The 14795-nt window shown below is 39.5% G+C and overlaps 1 protein-coding gene across 2 annotated transcripts in view; it reads left to right on the top strand.

Annotated features, from left to right (window-relative positions):
- Window positions 1-1634: 1634 nt before the first annotated feature.
- The window catches only part of wu:fi04e12 (desmoplakin), a 29556-nt gene continuing 16395 nt past the window's right edge, over window positions 1635-14795 (top strand). The window contains exons 1-14 of one of the 2 annotated variants that reach the window (XM_049586966.1): window positions 1635-2422; window positions 4949-5030; window positions 6046-6167; window positions 6278-6428; window positions 8571-8696; window positions 9799-9858; window positions 9946-10113; window positions 10444-10548; window positions 10660-10755; window positions 12145-12270; window positions 12529-12681; window positions 13811-13965; window positions 14054-14180; window positions 14316-14502. In XM_049586966.1, the coding sequence (XP_049442923.1) occupies window positions 2043-2422; window positions 4949-5030; window positions 6046-6167; window positions 6278-6428; window positions 8571-8696; window positions 9799-9858; window positions 9946-10113; window positions 10444-10548; window positions 10660-10755; window positions 12145-12270; window positions 12529-12681; window positions 13811-13965; window positions 14054-14180; window positions 14316-14502 (2038 nt within the window). In that variant the 5' untranslated portion in view covers window positions 1635-2042. The remainder of the gene's footprint in view (window positions 2423-4948; window positions 5031-6045; window positions 6168-6277; window positions 6429-8570; window positions 8697-9798; window positions 9859-9945; window positions 10114-10443; window positions 10549-10659; window positions 10756-12144; window positions 12271-12528; window positions 12682-13810; window positions 13966-14053; window positions 14181-14315; window positions 14503-14795) is intronic. The other variant, XM_049586967.1, reaches the window with a different exon arrangement.

Here is a 14795-nt window from a genome sequence, read left to right as displayed (position 1 = left end):
CCCCACTTTTGTCACCCTGACCAGCAATTTGTTTTAAGATGCAGACTGTATTGCAGCTGGAATGATGTCATCGCATGATGGTCTCTGATGAGATTTCTGTTCAAACTACACAGCTGTTAAATGACATTCAATCATTTAATGATGGATTTGTACCGCTTACAGTAACAAAACACAAAAGGTGAGTGGGTCTGCAGATGGATGGATGGACTTGCAATGAAGCTCACTGCGTGCATTTGCAAAGTTAGGAAACGTTTTAATTCCCTGCCATGAGACAAACTCACAATGCTATTATTTCATGATGGTAAATTCAGTAATTCATAACATTTGGCAGATTTATATGAACAAAGACACCTTCAGTGAGCACATACTGCAAAAAACACACCTGAGAGTCCTATATTGTAACTGTAAATCAGCACAAAACATATATAACAAACAAGTGCAAACAAAAAAGTGAGACATGAATAAAGCATTGATCTGTAAATCAGGACTGTTTGTATACCTTCATCTTTTTTCATTTATTATTACTTGAACAGTCTTCAAACTGTGGTAATAAAATTCAACCAACGTTACTGTCATCAAGAACAGCTGTTCAACTTGTTTTTCCTGTGAGTCCCACCCATTGGCTGGAGGCAAGTGTTTAAGTAGTGTGCGTGTGTGTGTGTGTGTGTGTGTGTGTGTTTATGTTTATGTGAGAGACTTCTTTTCTCCATTAAAATCAACAGAAACAGTGTATGATGAGGTCGTGTAGAGTAAAAGTTTGAGGAGAGGACAAACATAATTTGGTTGTTTCTAATTGAATTTCCACTGGTCGGGTCAGGTGATGCAACGCCTGCTCAGGTGGATGCATCATCTGTCATTGCAGCAGTTTATCTTGAAGCTCTTTGACCTTTACAGCTGTCAGCGATCCAGCTACTGCAGAGTGCACATGATATAGGTGTTTCAAGATATCAAAAATAAGTAAGAAATAGCATGCAAATTATATGTATAATTTCATTTTAGACATTTTAAATGTAACATTTAAAAGATATAATTAATATATTATTAATAATATAACTATGATTTTATAAATAAAGTTCTTTATTTTATCATACGCACAACAATAACAGAGAAGCAGGCCCCTGCCAACAATGCTTATTAAATATGTAAAAAAAAATAAAAATAAGATCACACACACATAAAAAGTGCAAGTTAAAATAAAAGATAATAGGCCTATATAGATAAATTATTAAATACAGTACTATAAATTAGACAGTAATTGCAAATGACAACTAAATGTAACAGGAATGTAGAAAATGTAGATGCATAATGATAAGTTTAGCCTAGCCTATATAAAAGTAAAGGTAGCCTAATATATATTAAGGTAAAGTAACAAGTGATGAGCTCAAGAGTTTAGCAGCAGTAGGCAGAACGATGCATTCCAGGTCCTAACTCAAACCTTAACCACTGTTACTGCTGCCCGACCACACCCTAACACTAATATAATCCTTATTTGAACCTTAAAAGCAACTCTCAAACAGCTCTTTGAAGCAGTCAGGACCAGACAATGTTATCACTGGTCACTTTTCACTGTCCTCACTTTGCACAATGTATTACTTTGAAAAAGTATCAAAAAACTGTCCCCACTATTTTGTTTAAGTAACTTTTGAAAAATACTTAACCCCCACACTATCACAAATGTAGCCTATTTACTGTCCAAACTTTTTTTTTTTTTCAAAATAACTTTTCAAAGATGGCCTCACTTGTCTGAAAGTGACGTTGGTCCCCACAAAGATAGACAGACATAAGCACAAACACACACTCTGCCTCCAGCTGAGTTTGCAGGGGAGTGGCGCAGGGAGGAAAGTTTTTGGCTCAGCAGGTTGGGGAGCGGCAGAGAGGTGTGGTCACCAGCCTCCAAAATCGATCCTCCCCTACAGTTTGTTTGCAGTCTGCTCCGGAGGGACCGCGGAGAACAGGTGGACAGAGAGAGACACCCTGCCTGCCTGCTGAGTTTCCCCCGGTAGCTTCCACGGAGTAGCTTCGGCTACCGTCTCCGTGTCACAATGAGTCAATACGGGTCTCAGAAGGGCCTGAACAGGTCCAAAGGCGACTTGACTGGCGGGGGGACGTATTACGCACGGAGCGAAGTCCTGCACGGAGGCGGTAATGGATACGACCCCTATATGGACGGATACAACACCTACTCCTTTTCAAGGTCCTCCACGGGCGGGATGGCAGGCGGAATGTCGGGCGGTATGATGAGCGGAATGCCGGGCGGCATGGTGATGAGCGGAATGTCGAGCGGAATGGGAGGCGGAATGGTGAGCGGAATGGGAGGCGGAATGGTGAGCGGAATGTCGGGCGGTATGGTGAGCGGAATGTCGGGCGGTATGGTGAGCGGAATGTCAGGCGGCATGGGAGGCGGCATGGGAGGCGGAATAAGGTATGAACTGAGTTTCTGGTTAATTTTACAACTGTTTAATCTGCGCCCTCCTGGCAGCCACTTGTTGCCCCTGCTTGAACCAGACGGACATGTTGTTGCCCTCTCTGTAGGGAGGATGCACGTCAGTCTGAAAGGCTGGTTGCTATTAAATATTAACCATGACAGCTTGTTTAATCCCAGTATTCATTTCGCCCCTGCACAGCTGAGCAGGCACAATGGTTCTTGCGCTGAATAAAAGCTCTGGTATTTGCAGCTCAGACATCAAATTTACCAACCAAACGCATGATAACATTTGCAGGGATCCTGATTACAGGGAAATGCTCTTCCTCTGCAAATGTCACAGCTCTGATCTCTGAAATAACCTGACATTTACATCAGTTTAGGAGCTGTGCCTCATGACATAATGCTCCATAAAGTGGTTGTCTCCAGTCTCCATTCAGACTAAAAGGTTGCATACAAAGTTTGCAACGAATTTGGCTGCTGTGCATGCATAGTTTGTTTGGTGAAGGAGTCACCATGTCACCTGACTCTTTTATCCCACCATTAATAATACACAGTGATAACAAAACAAGGCTGCACTGGAATCAATGTGTCAAAGTTGAAATGAGGTCTTATTAAAGCTGATGTGTTTTGCAGATTTTTTGAACTGTACTTCAGCTTCCTCTCTGCACAGCAGCTTCCCACCCTGAGTTTGATTTATAGCTCACACTGAACTGCCAAGGCCCCTCCTCTGAAACTGCTTAACACTCACTTCTTGCAGAAACATGTGTGTCAAGTTCAGACCTTCCATACTATCATCCACAGGGTAAATATGTCACTGTGGTAGCCTACTGTAGAAAAGGGCAGAGCATGTGGTCAACATGATCACAAGATGTTTGACACGATAAAAGATGTTGATTAGTATCCGGGTCCAATCATCATCTTAAATTTCATGTAATGTAGATTCTCATATTTATTAGCAGGTATTTGTTAAGGTCTTCTGATTATAGTGAAATCAGAGAAAAAACAGAGTTGAGGCTTTTCAAAGGAAAAAGTCACACTATTATTTTGTAATGACTAGAACTACATGGATAAATCAGCTGGGCCCATGTATCAGCCGACATTAGCTTATGGCAGCTACGTCATTATCCTCATGCACTGACAAAGGTCTTTGAGGTCAAAAACGTACATAATAGTAGCATGCAGATGTTTTGATCTCTTTCCATTTTTTTCATCCAGCACCTTTTTGTTTTGTGGAAGTCTGTGTTAGTTCTGGGGAAGTTTTGCAAGATATGTTATCGGCACACACCGCAGCACAGAAATGCCAACCGTATGTTTGATTTGTTCAGAAACATTAACGTTTTTGATAAAAGATCCTTTTCAGAAATGTTTTTTTTATTTCACATTTATGTAAGAAAAATGATAGTGACTTATATAATGATATCGGTTATTATCGAGTTTCAAATATCAAAACCCATCAGCCTTAAAAATCAGTAAATGCCCTCATGCAGAGACGCCAACCTAACCTTCTATGTTTTCAGTGTAACTACTGCATATAATGATGATAATGACAATTTTACTACTGTGTAGTAATGCACAAATGCACATTTTAACATCGTGTTCAGACCAAAAGAATAGCAGTTATATTTACACGATTAGATATTCCTGACGTTCCTGACCGAAGCATATGAAGTTGCAACATAATGTCTTATAGATCTCCAAGTAAAGACTCGTTAAATAGTCCATCTTGCCTCCTTTTCTATGCTTGTGAAGTTAGCAAATGTAAAAACAATTAAAATTAAACAACTATTCCAAATGTTTAATCATACACAATTTTATCACTTTTTGTGGGACACAATCAACTGTATCATGTGTATTTTTATTCTGTTATTAGTGCCTAATTACATGCACCTTTGCGGAAGAACTCCCAAGACATTTTTAGTTGGATAAACATCCGTACAGGAAATTGTTAGGAAAGAAAGTGACCCCAAAGCTGAAGTGTTTTTTCAAAGACATGCAATGCTGTATGTGACACACAGCATTGAGCAGTGGCAATCCTAGAAGCTAGAAGGGGCCCCACCTAGTTTTTTTTCCTGGGGAGGGGGGGCAGCAGTGCACTGTATAATGCATTTATGGGAAATTTAAGGGGGTTTAGAGTTGTCATTGTAAAATGTGTTAATGGGATTGGCCGTGGGGGGCTCCTTCTCTCTTTTTTTTTTTTTTTGTGGCGGGGTGCCCCAAACATTTGTCTGGTGCACACCTGGTCACAAGAGAAGAAGAAACCACAAGTGTGCCGCACAAAATGATATTGACTAAATTGAACGTTTTTGTGAAATACTGATTGACAGAAAAATTCTAATGAAACAGTTTGAGAGGAGAAAATCAGCCTTTTGTGAAACTGCGTACAACTCATTACATCACACAGTAGAGAGGTTGTGATCTGATGACTTTAACTGTAATATTGTGTTGGATATGCCTTTAATACAAATAATGCAGTTGAAGATTATTATGTAAAGAACCTGGTGTTTACTCTGCTGCCCCCTGCAGTGGTTCCATCCACCAGAGGGCCATGATCCTGCAGAGCCAGTGCCAGGAGTACCTGAAGAAAGCCGAATACGCCCTTCAGTCTGTGAGTCATACTTTGTTTTTTTAACCCCACTTACTGGCTCTTTTCCTTCAGTAGTGCAGATAAAAGCCTGTCTGGGTCAGAGCTCATTCTGCAGGTTTTTATTTCAAAAAGGAAAAGCATTGTGTTGCAGCTTCACTTCTGTTGGTACAAGATGCAAAGAGAATGACAGAAATGTGGTTTGGTCGTAAATTGAGTAACTTGATGAATGAGTCTCTAATGTGACAGTCAGAAGATGTAACAGAACCAGGCTGATAATGAGAGCATTTTGTTTATCTCTGTGGTGGATCTGTTTTTTGGAGCCAAAGCCCCTTCAGCGACATTTCAACCGTCAATGAATCCATTACAGCTTTACATTGTCAGAGTGAGTCTGCAAACATCTAGGCGCACACGCACACACGCTCCCTCAGCTTCATGTTTGCCAACTTCTAGTGAATTATTTGTCTTTCTGAAGAGTTTACCAGAAGTGCAAAACGTCTGACTCATCATATGAAATGCGTCAAATACTGAATTTTGCCTCTATTACTTTTCTTTTTTTAAGTCATGAAATTATCAGTTTTCAAGGTCTTTGTTTTTTCCCTGGGATTTTGACAGTTTTGGCATATCAACACAGAACTGACAAATTGAGTGTAAAGTAAAAGTGCTGCATTTGTTATAAGAAACAAAGACGAAGTGTTGGCTCTATGTCATATGTTTAAAAAAATACACCAGTTAAAAATATTAACAATGTTTTTGCATGATACATTTTTAATGACACGTGCATAGGACCAAAAAAGAAACCCCAAGAAAAGAAGAAACGCACTATGAGATACTTTCGTTTTGTAGACATGAAATAAATTGAATAAAAATGTCAAAACAGTTTTTGGTTCTTTCTCAATTTACAAACAGAAAAATCCCAAATTTTTCCCACATTTCATCATCGACAAAAACTTTTTACTGGAAAATGTATGGATGTATGTTTCTGTTCCTGCAGAGTGGTTTTGTACATACCCTCAGTGTTTTATTTTATGCCATGCAGGGCAGTGCCTCGGGTGATGCAGAGCGCAACATGGCGAAGGCCAAAGAGACCATTGAGCAGCTGAAGGGCTGCGCGATGGACCTGAGACAAATGGGACAGCCCAATGAAAACGTAGTCAGGACGTAAGAAGGACTCCTCCCTTTCTGTCTTTGCTTCTGATTTCACTTTTAAAAAATTTCTGTCTGTGACATGCAAGTCTTGCCAGTGTTCTTTTTCTCTTGCTAATCCGTAGTTTGGAGATTTGTAAAGACCAGCTGAAGGGCGTACACTTGGCCATGACAGGCAGCATGCACAGGAGGAGGAGCACCAGAGGGAGCAGTGGAGGTTGGGAGGAGGCCGGAAGGAGTTTCCAAGACGCTATGGGCTGGATTGCACAGCAAAAGGTGTGCGTACACACACACACACACACACACACACACACACTGCACTTGATGTCAGATAATAAATCTGGAAGACGACTAAAAATGTGGCTTCAAGTCAGGGGTGAGCAATATAGCCCTAAAATAATATTGAAATATTTCAAGGTATTAATTTAAGAACATAGAATTGCAAGAAAATAAATGATATAGTTTTACATGTCAACCTAACAGTCTGCCTCCAAATATTCAGTAAAAACTAAACAAAAAATGATCTCTCATTTCTTTAGTTTATAAACAACAGCAGTAACTCAGAGAGAGATTCAGATTCTGTATATAATAATAATACTTCAACAAAGTAAAATCTACCACAAATTACACATTTAAACAGCTCCCAAATACAAAAAAATGTACCCTTGCGATTTCCTTCTCTTTTAGCAAAAATCTTAAATGATTGAGTTGTTTTTTTCCCCCACTTGGACCTTTATGCTCAATCATTTCTTCTCTCATTATCAGGCTGTAACTTGTGACAGGCTGTTATGCTATGATAAGTATTGCATATTCACATATAAGCACATATAAGTACTACCGGTTCTATCTTGAACGAGATGATATGGCAGACCCTTACTTCAAGTGTGGAAATATCTGGCATTAAGTTCTAAATTAAACACCTAAAATGATCTTGAATCTGATTAATTGCCATGTCATAGGTGGATTATGACACAATGGGCCCCTGGGCCCAGATGCATAAAAGGCCCTACTGCCCCCTGTTGGCAGGTACAACATGATGTTCTTTCTCCCCACAGAACTGAGGAGCCCAAATTGCCTAGTTCACTTAACACATCTGCAGTCCTGTGGACAAACGGAGGGGATGGAAACACTTTCTTAAGATGTTTCAAGATGGGTTTTTTTCTCATGACATCTTCAAAGTGAATGTTTAGGCTATTCCCCTAGTTTTACTATTTTTTTTAGGACTTTTTGGGCTGGGATATCAAAATTATGAGGAAACCCTTTGACAAGAAATCCAAAGTCATTAAAAGTGACTTCATGCAGAAGGGCCCCCTGAGCCTGTTGAGTCATTTGTGCATTTTTTGACCGTACAGTAGGCCTATATGTTACATATAGTACATATTGATGGTAGAGTAAACTTATGTGCGTAGTTGGAGAGATTGATTATTCATTATTGATGAAGGATTTGATGATAAAACTTTTAAAACTCAGATTTAGTTTTGTCATTTTATTGGTCGATGATGATGACAATTTTGTTTACATTTTTTGTGGATTGTTCCTTTAATTAAAAAAAATGTTAATCTTAATTTCACTTCTTCACGATGTTGCGGTTTCTTGACCGCTCGTTTACCTGTTGAGACACTGAACGAGCCTCCAGAATAATTGTTTCTTTATCAATAAAATTAGTGTCATTCGCAATTTGCATTCAAAAATCCATCATATGCATTGATAAAATCTGCAAACAAACCTCAAGAAATGAAAACACAGTTAATGCAAAAAGAACAATGTGATTACTGTAACTTGATGCTTTAAAATGTCTATCTTTACAGCTACTTTTGTAAGGCTATTCAAGGTCATAAAAAGTGTCTTTGTGTGGTGTCACTTTAAGAAAAAGGAGGAAACAGTGTCGGGGAACTGACTGACAGGTCTCATTAAACCAGGATACTGTTCACACAGAGTTTGGACATGAAAGCATTCCTGTGCTGTGTGTTGTAACACACACTGGATTGAAGTGACATTGCTTGTAAGCAATTAAATTTAAAATGAAAAATAATGAATTTATGAGGAATTGAAAGACAAACAAGAACACACAAGAGGATGTGCAAGAATTTTTGGGAAGCGCTGCAGGGGAATACACATTAAAAGAAGGTTTTGTCTTTAATTCTCAGACCAATTTTCCTGTGGTAGATTTCGGAGATGTTTTTTCTGACGAGGCTCATAAATTTACAGACAGAAAAAAAAACATCCCCTGATCCAACTTCCATCCATCTCTGCCACCACCTGCTGGTGACATTTAGTGCATATCACGCAAATGTTTGTAAAAACCCTTAAAACTCCCTCTCTGACCTGCCTCAAAATGATCCTAATGTAAACATTGTCAGCTGCACCATTATTGTTATTGTGTGTTTCTACTGATCAATTATCATTTTTGTGTTTCAGCGTCTGATTGAAACTGCATCCTGGGGAGACGATCCTGCAGCCATCGATCAGCAGCTCGTCAGCCACCAGAGGTTTCACAGCTCCATCCAGAGGAGTGCCGAGGTTGAGCGAGCCAAAGATGACCTGGTGGGTTCAGTCTGCACATTAAGCATTACTGCTGGGCTGAAAGCACATGTAGTGATGTTGCAACAGAAGTCCCACATAATTTGTGAGAGAGCACATAATGTAACTCCCCAGAAGGCTCTAAATTCTATTCAATTCTTAATAAAAGACAAATTGTAATTAAATGGATCTGGATTGGATCCGAAAACACAAGGACAGATAATCATTTGGTATGTCATTAATTTTTTTTTTTTCTGGCATAAGGAACAAGATAAATAATGAAAAATAGACTCAGATTGTTCAGAAATCCTCAAATATCAAATCATTTTATATATACATACACTAGAGAAAACACTTAAAGGGGTATTAGTTGATATAGTATTTGAACTTCAGTGATCTAGTATGTATAATAATAGTAATAATACTAATAATAATAGTAATAATAAACTCTATTAATAAAGGACCTTTCAAAACAGAGCGCTTCACAATAAAACAACACATTTAAAATCATTGAGAAAATGAAACAAACTACAAGCCAAAAACCAGGCACATAGTAAAACACAGGGAAAGTCATAAAACACAAGTGAATTCACTGAAGAGCAATTCTGAAAAAGGTGGTCATTAAAAGTGCATTAAAAGATGAGACAGAGTTTGCAGCCCTGATCTCTTCAGGCAGGTCATTCCAAAGTCAAGGAGCTCTGACTGCAAAGGCTCTGTCCGCTTTTGAATTAATCTGGCCCTTGGAACGACAAGGAGCGATGCTTCTGACGATCTCAGGGTGAGAGAAGGGACATAGGGCAATAGAGATCAGATAAGTTACATGGAAGGAGGCCTCAGGGCTTTGTTAGATATCAATAATACCTTAAAATCTATTCTAAAAGCAACAGCCAGTGTAAGTGTTTCGTATGAGGCTAGGGGACTAACATAAGACCGATTAAAAAAAGAATAATAAAAACAGAAGCACCAGTGATCATGATATCCTTATTTTTTAGCTCCAAAATCACTGGATCTGACATTTCCAGTGTTTCAACAATAGCATCTTTTTGTTACCCTGACTGTTAAACGCCCACATCTTTCAAACTCCCCAGGCCATTTTAAGATACTAAAGTTAATTCTCTTCCTACAGATAAAGAAAGGAGACAAACCGAATCTTCACGCTCTGGATCAGGAATGGGACAGCCTGCAGGTGAAAGAAAAATCTATGTACTTACTGATACTTGAGTATTTTCTGGTAAATTGTTGTATCTAAACATGCTCTCGTCTCCCTTGCCAGCAAATGTCGTTTAATCGGACCGAGCAGCTGCAAGACCTGAAGCGGATCATTCAGGAGATATCCCAGGAGATCATGTGGGTGAACGACAGGGAGGAGGAGGAGCTGATGTTTGACTGGGGAGACAAGAACATCGACCAGTACATCCCACGGAAGCAGGAGAGCTACTCGGTTAGTAAAAGATCAAAAGTTTAGTGAGAGCCAGGAGACACTTGGTGTTCATTTTGATGTATTGACGCTCCAGAAATCCACATTTAATTTCGTCTTTTAAGAGTGTCTCTCTCGTCGATTAACATTCTTGGCAATCCTGTGTGTCTAAATTACACTAATGCTTTTTTATGAAGCCAATCTGCATCACATAAGGGAGCAATCATCTGTGATGCATTAGATTTTGGCAGCTGCAGTCAGTCATCCACCTGTGGAGCCACAGAGCGTTCCTCCAGCTGCATTCTGGTGTTTTCTGTGTCCCCTCTGATTACTGAAGCTCTTGTTATGTAACAGCAACTGATGAGTGCCCTGGAGGACAAAGAGAAGGACCTGAATAAACTGAAAGCCAAAGTGGACACCCTTCTGAAGAACAACCATCCAGCTTCAGAAAAGATCGAGGTGTGAACCGACCCCTTTACCATCACACCAATACACAGTGTTTACGTGCATTTATAAGTAGGAGCCTTATCTTTAATTTTTCTATTTTTTTTGTCTTTGTTTTTTTTTCAGGCTTACAAGGACACTCTGCAGACCCAGTGGAGCTGGCTCCTGCAAATCACCAAGTGCATTGATGTTCACCTGAAGGAGAATGCAGCTTACAGCCAGGTAGCATGGCACTACATAAAACTTAAAGCCATTTTAATTAATATTTTTGAGTTACTATTTGTAATGTAAAAGGGGAGTTGCTCGTAGTGACAAACCCCGAGGGAATTGTTAAGGGACAATGGGGCATGGATACAGCGCAACACGTCTGGTGCAGCATGCCCACAGCAGAGCGTGTCCACTATGATCGGCACGAGGCTTCTACATTGACCACAGAAGCCATGCGTACTAGTGTAGACATTGCGCCGCTCATCTTTGTTTTAATATTGCTGGTCTCTTTTTTTCTTCTCTACGTGAGTACAATCTGTTTTGGGTTTTTTTGTTGTTGTTTTTTTTTAAAAGATATTTTTGGAGCATTTTAGCCTTCAATCGATAGGACATGATCCCAGTTCATTGACATTAGCGTTATTTCCAGGTGCAGAGTGCGGCTGTTTTCAGCAAATAAGCTCTGATAAACTCACTGAACACTACCTGCACAGTACCAGGTGGCAGACAGACACAGTTAGCAACCAGCTGGTGATTACAGTGGTGCATTTTGCGGCTAAAGAGCCAGATTTCCCCCCTCAGGAGTTTGTGGAGACCAAATGGAGCTAAATGAAGGGTCAAATGCATGTTTAGCTAATGATTAAATTTCAAAGTTGTGTATCATAAAATGTAATGTCCAGGGTTTGATTTCATCTGTTAACATTTTTATACTGTACCCCTCTCTTTCCTCATGTTTCCTGCCTCCACTTTCTATATCTTGACTATTGAATAAAGGCAAAAAACGTGACAAGCAAACAAAATAATCCTCCAAAAAAGATTCAGCCCGGTGTTTGTCCATTAGAACTGCTTGCACACCTATACTTTATGTGCTGAACTTTTTTCTCACGTCCCAATGTGCCCTCTACTTATTTTTTTAAATATATATTTTTTTAAATGCAGTGCACAGAATTTTTTTAATTTATTTATTTATTTTATAGCTTCAAAAAAGACACTTTGGCAGACAACACATTGAATGCTGCTTCCCTCACACCGATCCAGCTTGAACTCGTCACATTGCGATTCTACACATAGTGGCGTTAATGAATGCAAAGGGCACATATGACGTGATCAGTCAGTCACTGTCATGTGCTGAGCTGAATCCTAACACTACTCATCTCTTGTGATCAATGAAATTACCATATGGTTGTCCCAGCAGTTGCCTGGCTCATTAAATATAGGGATTTTTCTGTGTGATGAGGGCTTGTGCTTTCCCCCCTAAAGGTTGATATTATATTTCATGAAAGTGTGTTCATTTTTTTTTTCTGATGTTAACAGACTAATGTCAAGAAAAGCGTGGCTGCTTCCACAAACTAACACTGTGGGAAACCAAATAATGTATTCCTGTTGATCTCTTTTTATATATCTCAGTTCTTCAAAGAGGCCAATGAGACGTACAGCACCCTGCAGAAGGAACATGAGTCAGTCCGCAGGAAGTTTACCTGTGACAAGAACACTTCACTGAATGACCTACTGGAGCTACTCAAGGGTCTGGAGGTACAAACAACTGCCTCTTATTTGTTTTAAATTTCTCATATAATGGCATAAGGTTAGCTGTTTTGTACTGTTTTCATTTATTGTGTGTGTGTATTCTCCATTTTATTCTTCTTATTTGAGCCTTTTTTCATTGTAAAATTGGATTTTTTTTGTTTTCTCTTCTGTTTGAATAAACTACAGAACAGCTACAGTGTATAATTACTTTTAGTGATCTGCATTATTATTGGTATTGATTTTGTTTTTTTCAATTACCTCCAGAGGGAGAAGGAGAGGATAATGGAAAACAAGAGGCAGGTTCAACATCTGGTCAACCAGTCCAAGAACATTGTGAGGCTGAAACCCAGAAACCCTGAAGAGAAGCGCAGCAGCCCCGTCATCGTCAAAGCACTGTGTGACTTCAAACAAGACCAGGTCAGTTTTCTAAGGATCATGCCACATATAGGCACCACTGATAATGAATTTATATTTATTTAGGGTGTAGTCTGTAAGGAAATAGTTAAATCTTATTTTCTCAAATATAAGCCTAAGATCAAGAACCGTCCAATGTGTTTCTATTTTTCAGATTAATTATATAATTATATTTATAAATCGTAAAACGACTTGTATTGTGGAGCTGGATTTGATTATTTGTATATTACGCCTCTGTGCCAGGTCCCGGCATAATGTTTTCAGGTTGACCGTCTGTCCCATTCCTGTGAACAGGGTATGTCAAGACCGCCTTGAGAGTTCTTCAAACTTGGCACAAATATCTATTTGGACTTAACAATGAACTGATTAGTTTTGGGTGGTTACTGTGGCTTTGTCTGTCTCACTTTCGTGAAAGCAATATCTGAAGAATGCCTTGATGGATTTTTTTTTTCCTTTAATTTGGCAAAAACACCCACTTTGAGTCAAGCATGAACTGATTAGATTTCAGTGGTCAAAGGTCAAGTTCACCACAACCTTGCATCCATCTCATTCTTGTGAATCTTCTGGGGCTTTTTAGCCTTTAATGGATAGGACAGACAAGCGTGAAAGGGGGAGAGAGAGAGGAAGTCACATGCAGCAAAGGGCCACAGGCTGGAGTCGAACCCAGGCTGCTGCAGCAACAGCCTTGTACATGGGGCGCCTGCTCTACCACTAAGCCACCGGTGCCCCACAAACATCCTGTTTTATTCAAGGATGAATGGATTTGAATTTGGTGGTCAGGGTTAAAGCCGTCAAAACATCTTTTTGGCCATAACTCAAGAATTCATAGGCTAATTATGGCAAAATTTCACACAAATGTTTACAAAGATAAAATGATGAAGTGATGACATTTTATATCCACAAAGTCAAAGTCATAATGTTCTCCAAAAACACTTTTCTGGCCATTGCTCATGTCATATCTCAGGAACAGAAGGGGAGACATTTTGTCAGACACTGAATTTGTGACACTAATCTTGTTCTTACAGACATGGATGTTAAGTGTACCTGCAACTTGACAGGTTCGTGGAGGCATACAACTGCAAGGCAGTAATTCTAGTTCATTGATGACATTTATTTTCATTGGCCTTCACAGAAGGTGATCTGTAAGGACAATGAGGCAATCCTGAAGGACAACAGTCAGCGCAGTAAGTGGGAAGTTACAGGCCCAGGAGGACTGGATATGATAGTGCCCTCTGTGTGCCTGATTGTACCACCACCCAACCCACTCGGCATCAGTCTGGCCAACAAGTAAGATGCACTAATTGTTTGTTTTGGGTACAAGAAGCCTTGTTGTTGTGAGGTTAAGGTTTGAATTTTGTCTCTGTGTAATCCAAAGGAATGAGCAGTACTATGAGGCCATCCTGTCCATCTGGAATCAGCTGTACATCAACGTTAAGAGTCTCATCGCCTGGCAGTACTGCCTCATGGATATCAATAAAATCAACTCTCTCACCATCAGCATGGTAAGTGAGGAATAAACTCTTTGAAGTCAGAATAGAAAGTCTTCAAAATTATTATTATAATTGAAGGGTTTTATCTACCTTTTGGTTGCGGATGTTGGTAAATCAAACATAATGTTTGTGTGTGTGTGTGTTCAGCTGTCCCGCATGCGTCCTGAGGAATACCGCAAACTTATCAAGAGCCTGGAGACTCACTACGAGGAGTTCAGACTGAACAGCAGCGGCTCCCAGATGTTTGGTGATGAGGACAAGAGGATGATCGAGAACCAGTTCACTGGAGCCCAGTCCCACTATGACCAGCTGGTGGTGCAGCTGCCTACCTACAGTCAGTACTACAAAAAAATGTCACCCTCCCCTACATGAAAACAAATCATTAGATTTACATTATGATTTACAGGTGATAATGTGTGAGTTTATTAGAATAAAAGAAGGATATGGCAGCAAAAGGCAGCAGTTAACAAGAGGACGGTGTTCCTGAGAATATAATAGATTTTTGAAATGAAATTAATTTTTTTTAAATCAACTTTACCACCAATGTTGCCCAATTTCTACATCTATATTTTTATTGATAACACTTGATATCTGCAACAGCATCAAATATATAAAGAGAAAATCCAA

Source organism: Epinephelus fuscoguttatus, linkage group LG10 (assembly GCF_011397635.1).
Source record: "Epinephelus fuscoguttatus linkage group LG10, E.fuscoguttatus.final_Chr_v1".
NCBI lineage: Eukaryota > Metazoa > Chordata > Actinopteri > Perciformes > Serranidae > Epinephelus > Epinephelus fuscoguttatus.
Note: the sequence above shows the minus strand (reverse complement) of the source record. Positions and strands in the feature narration are given on the sequence as shown.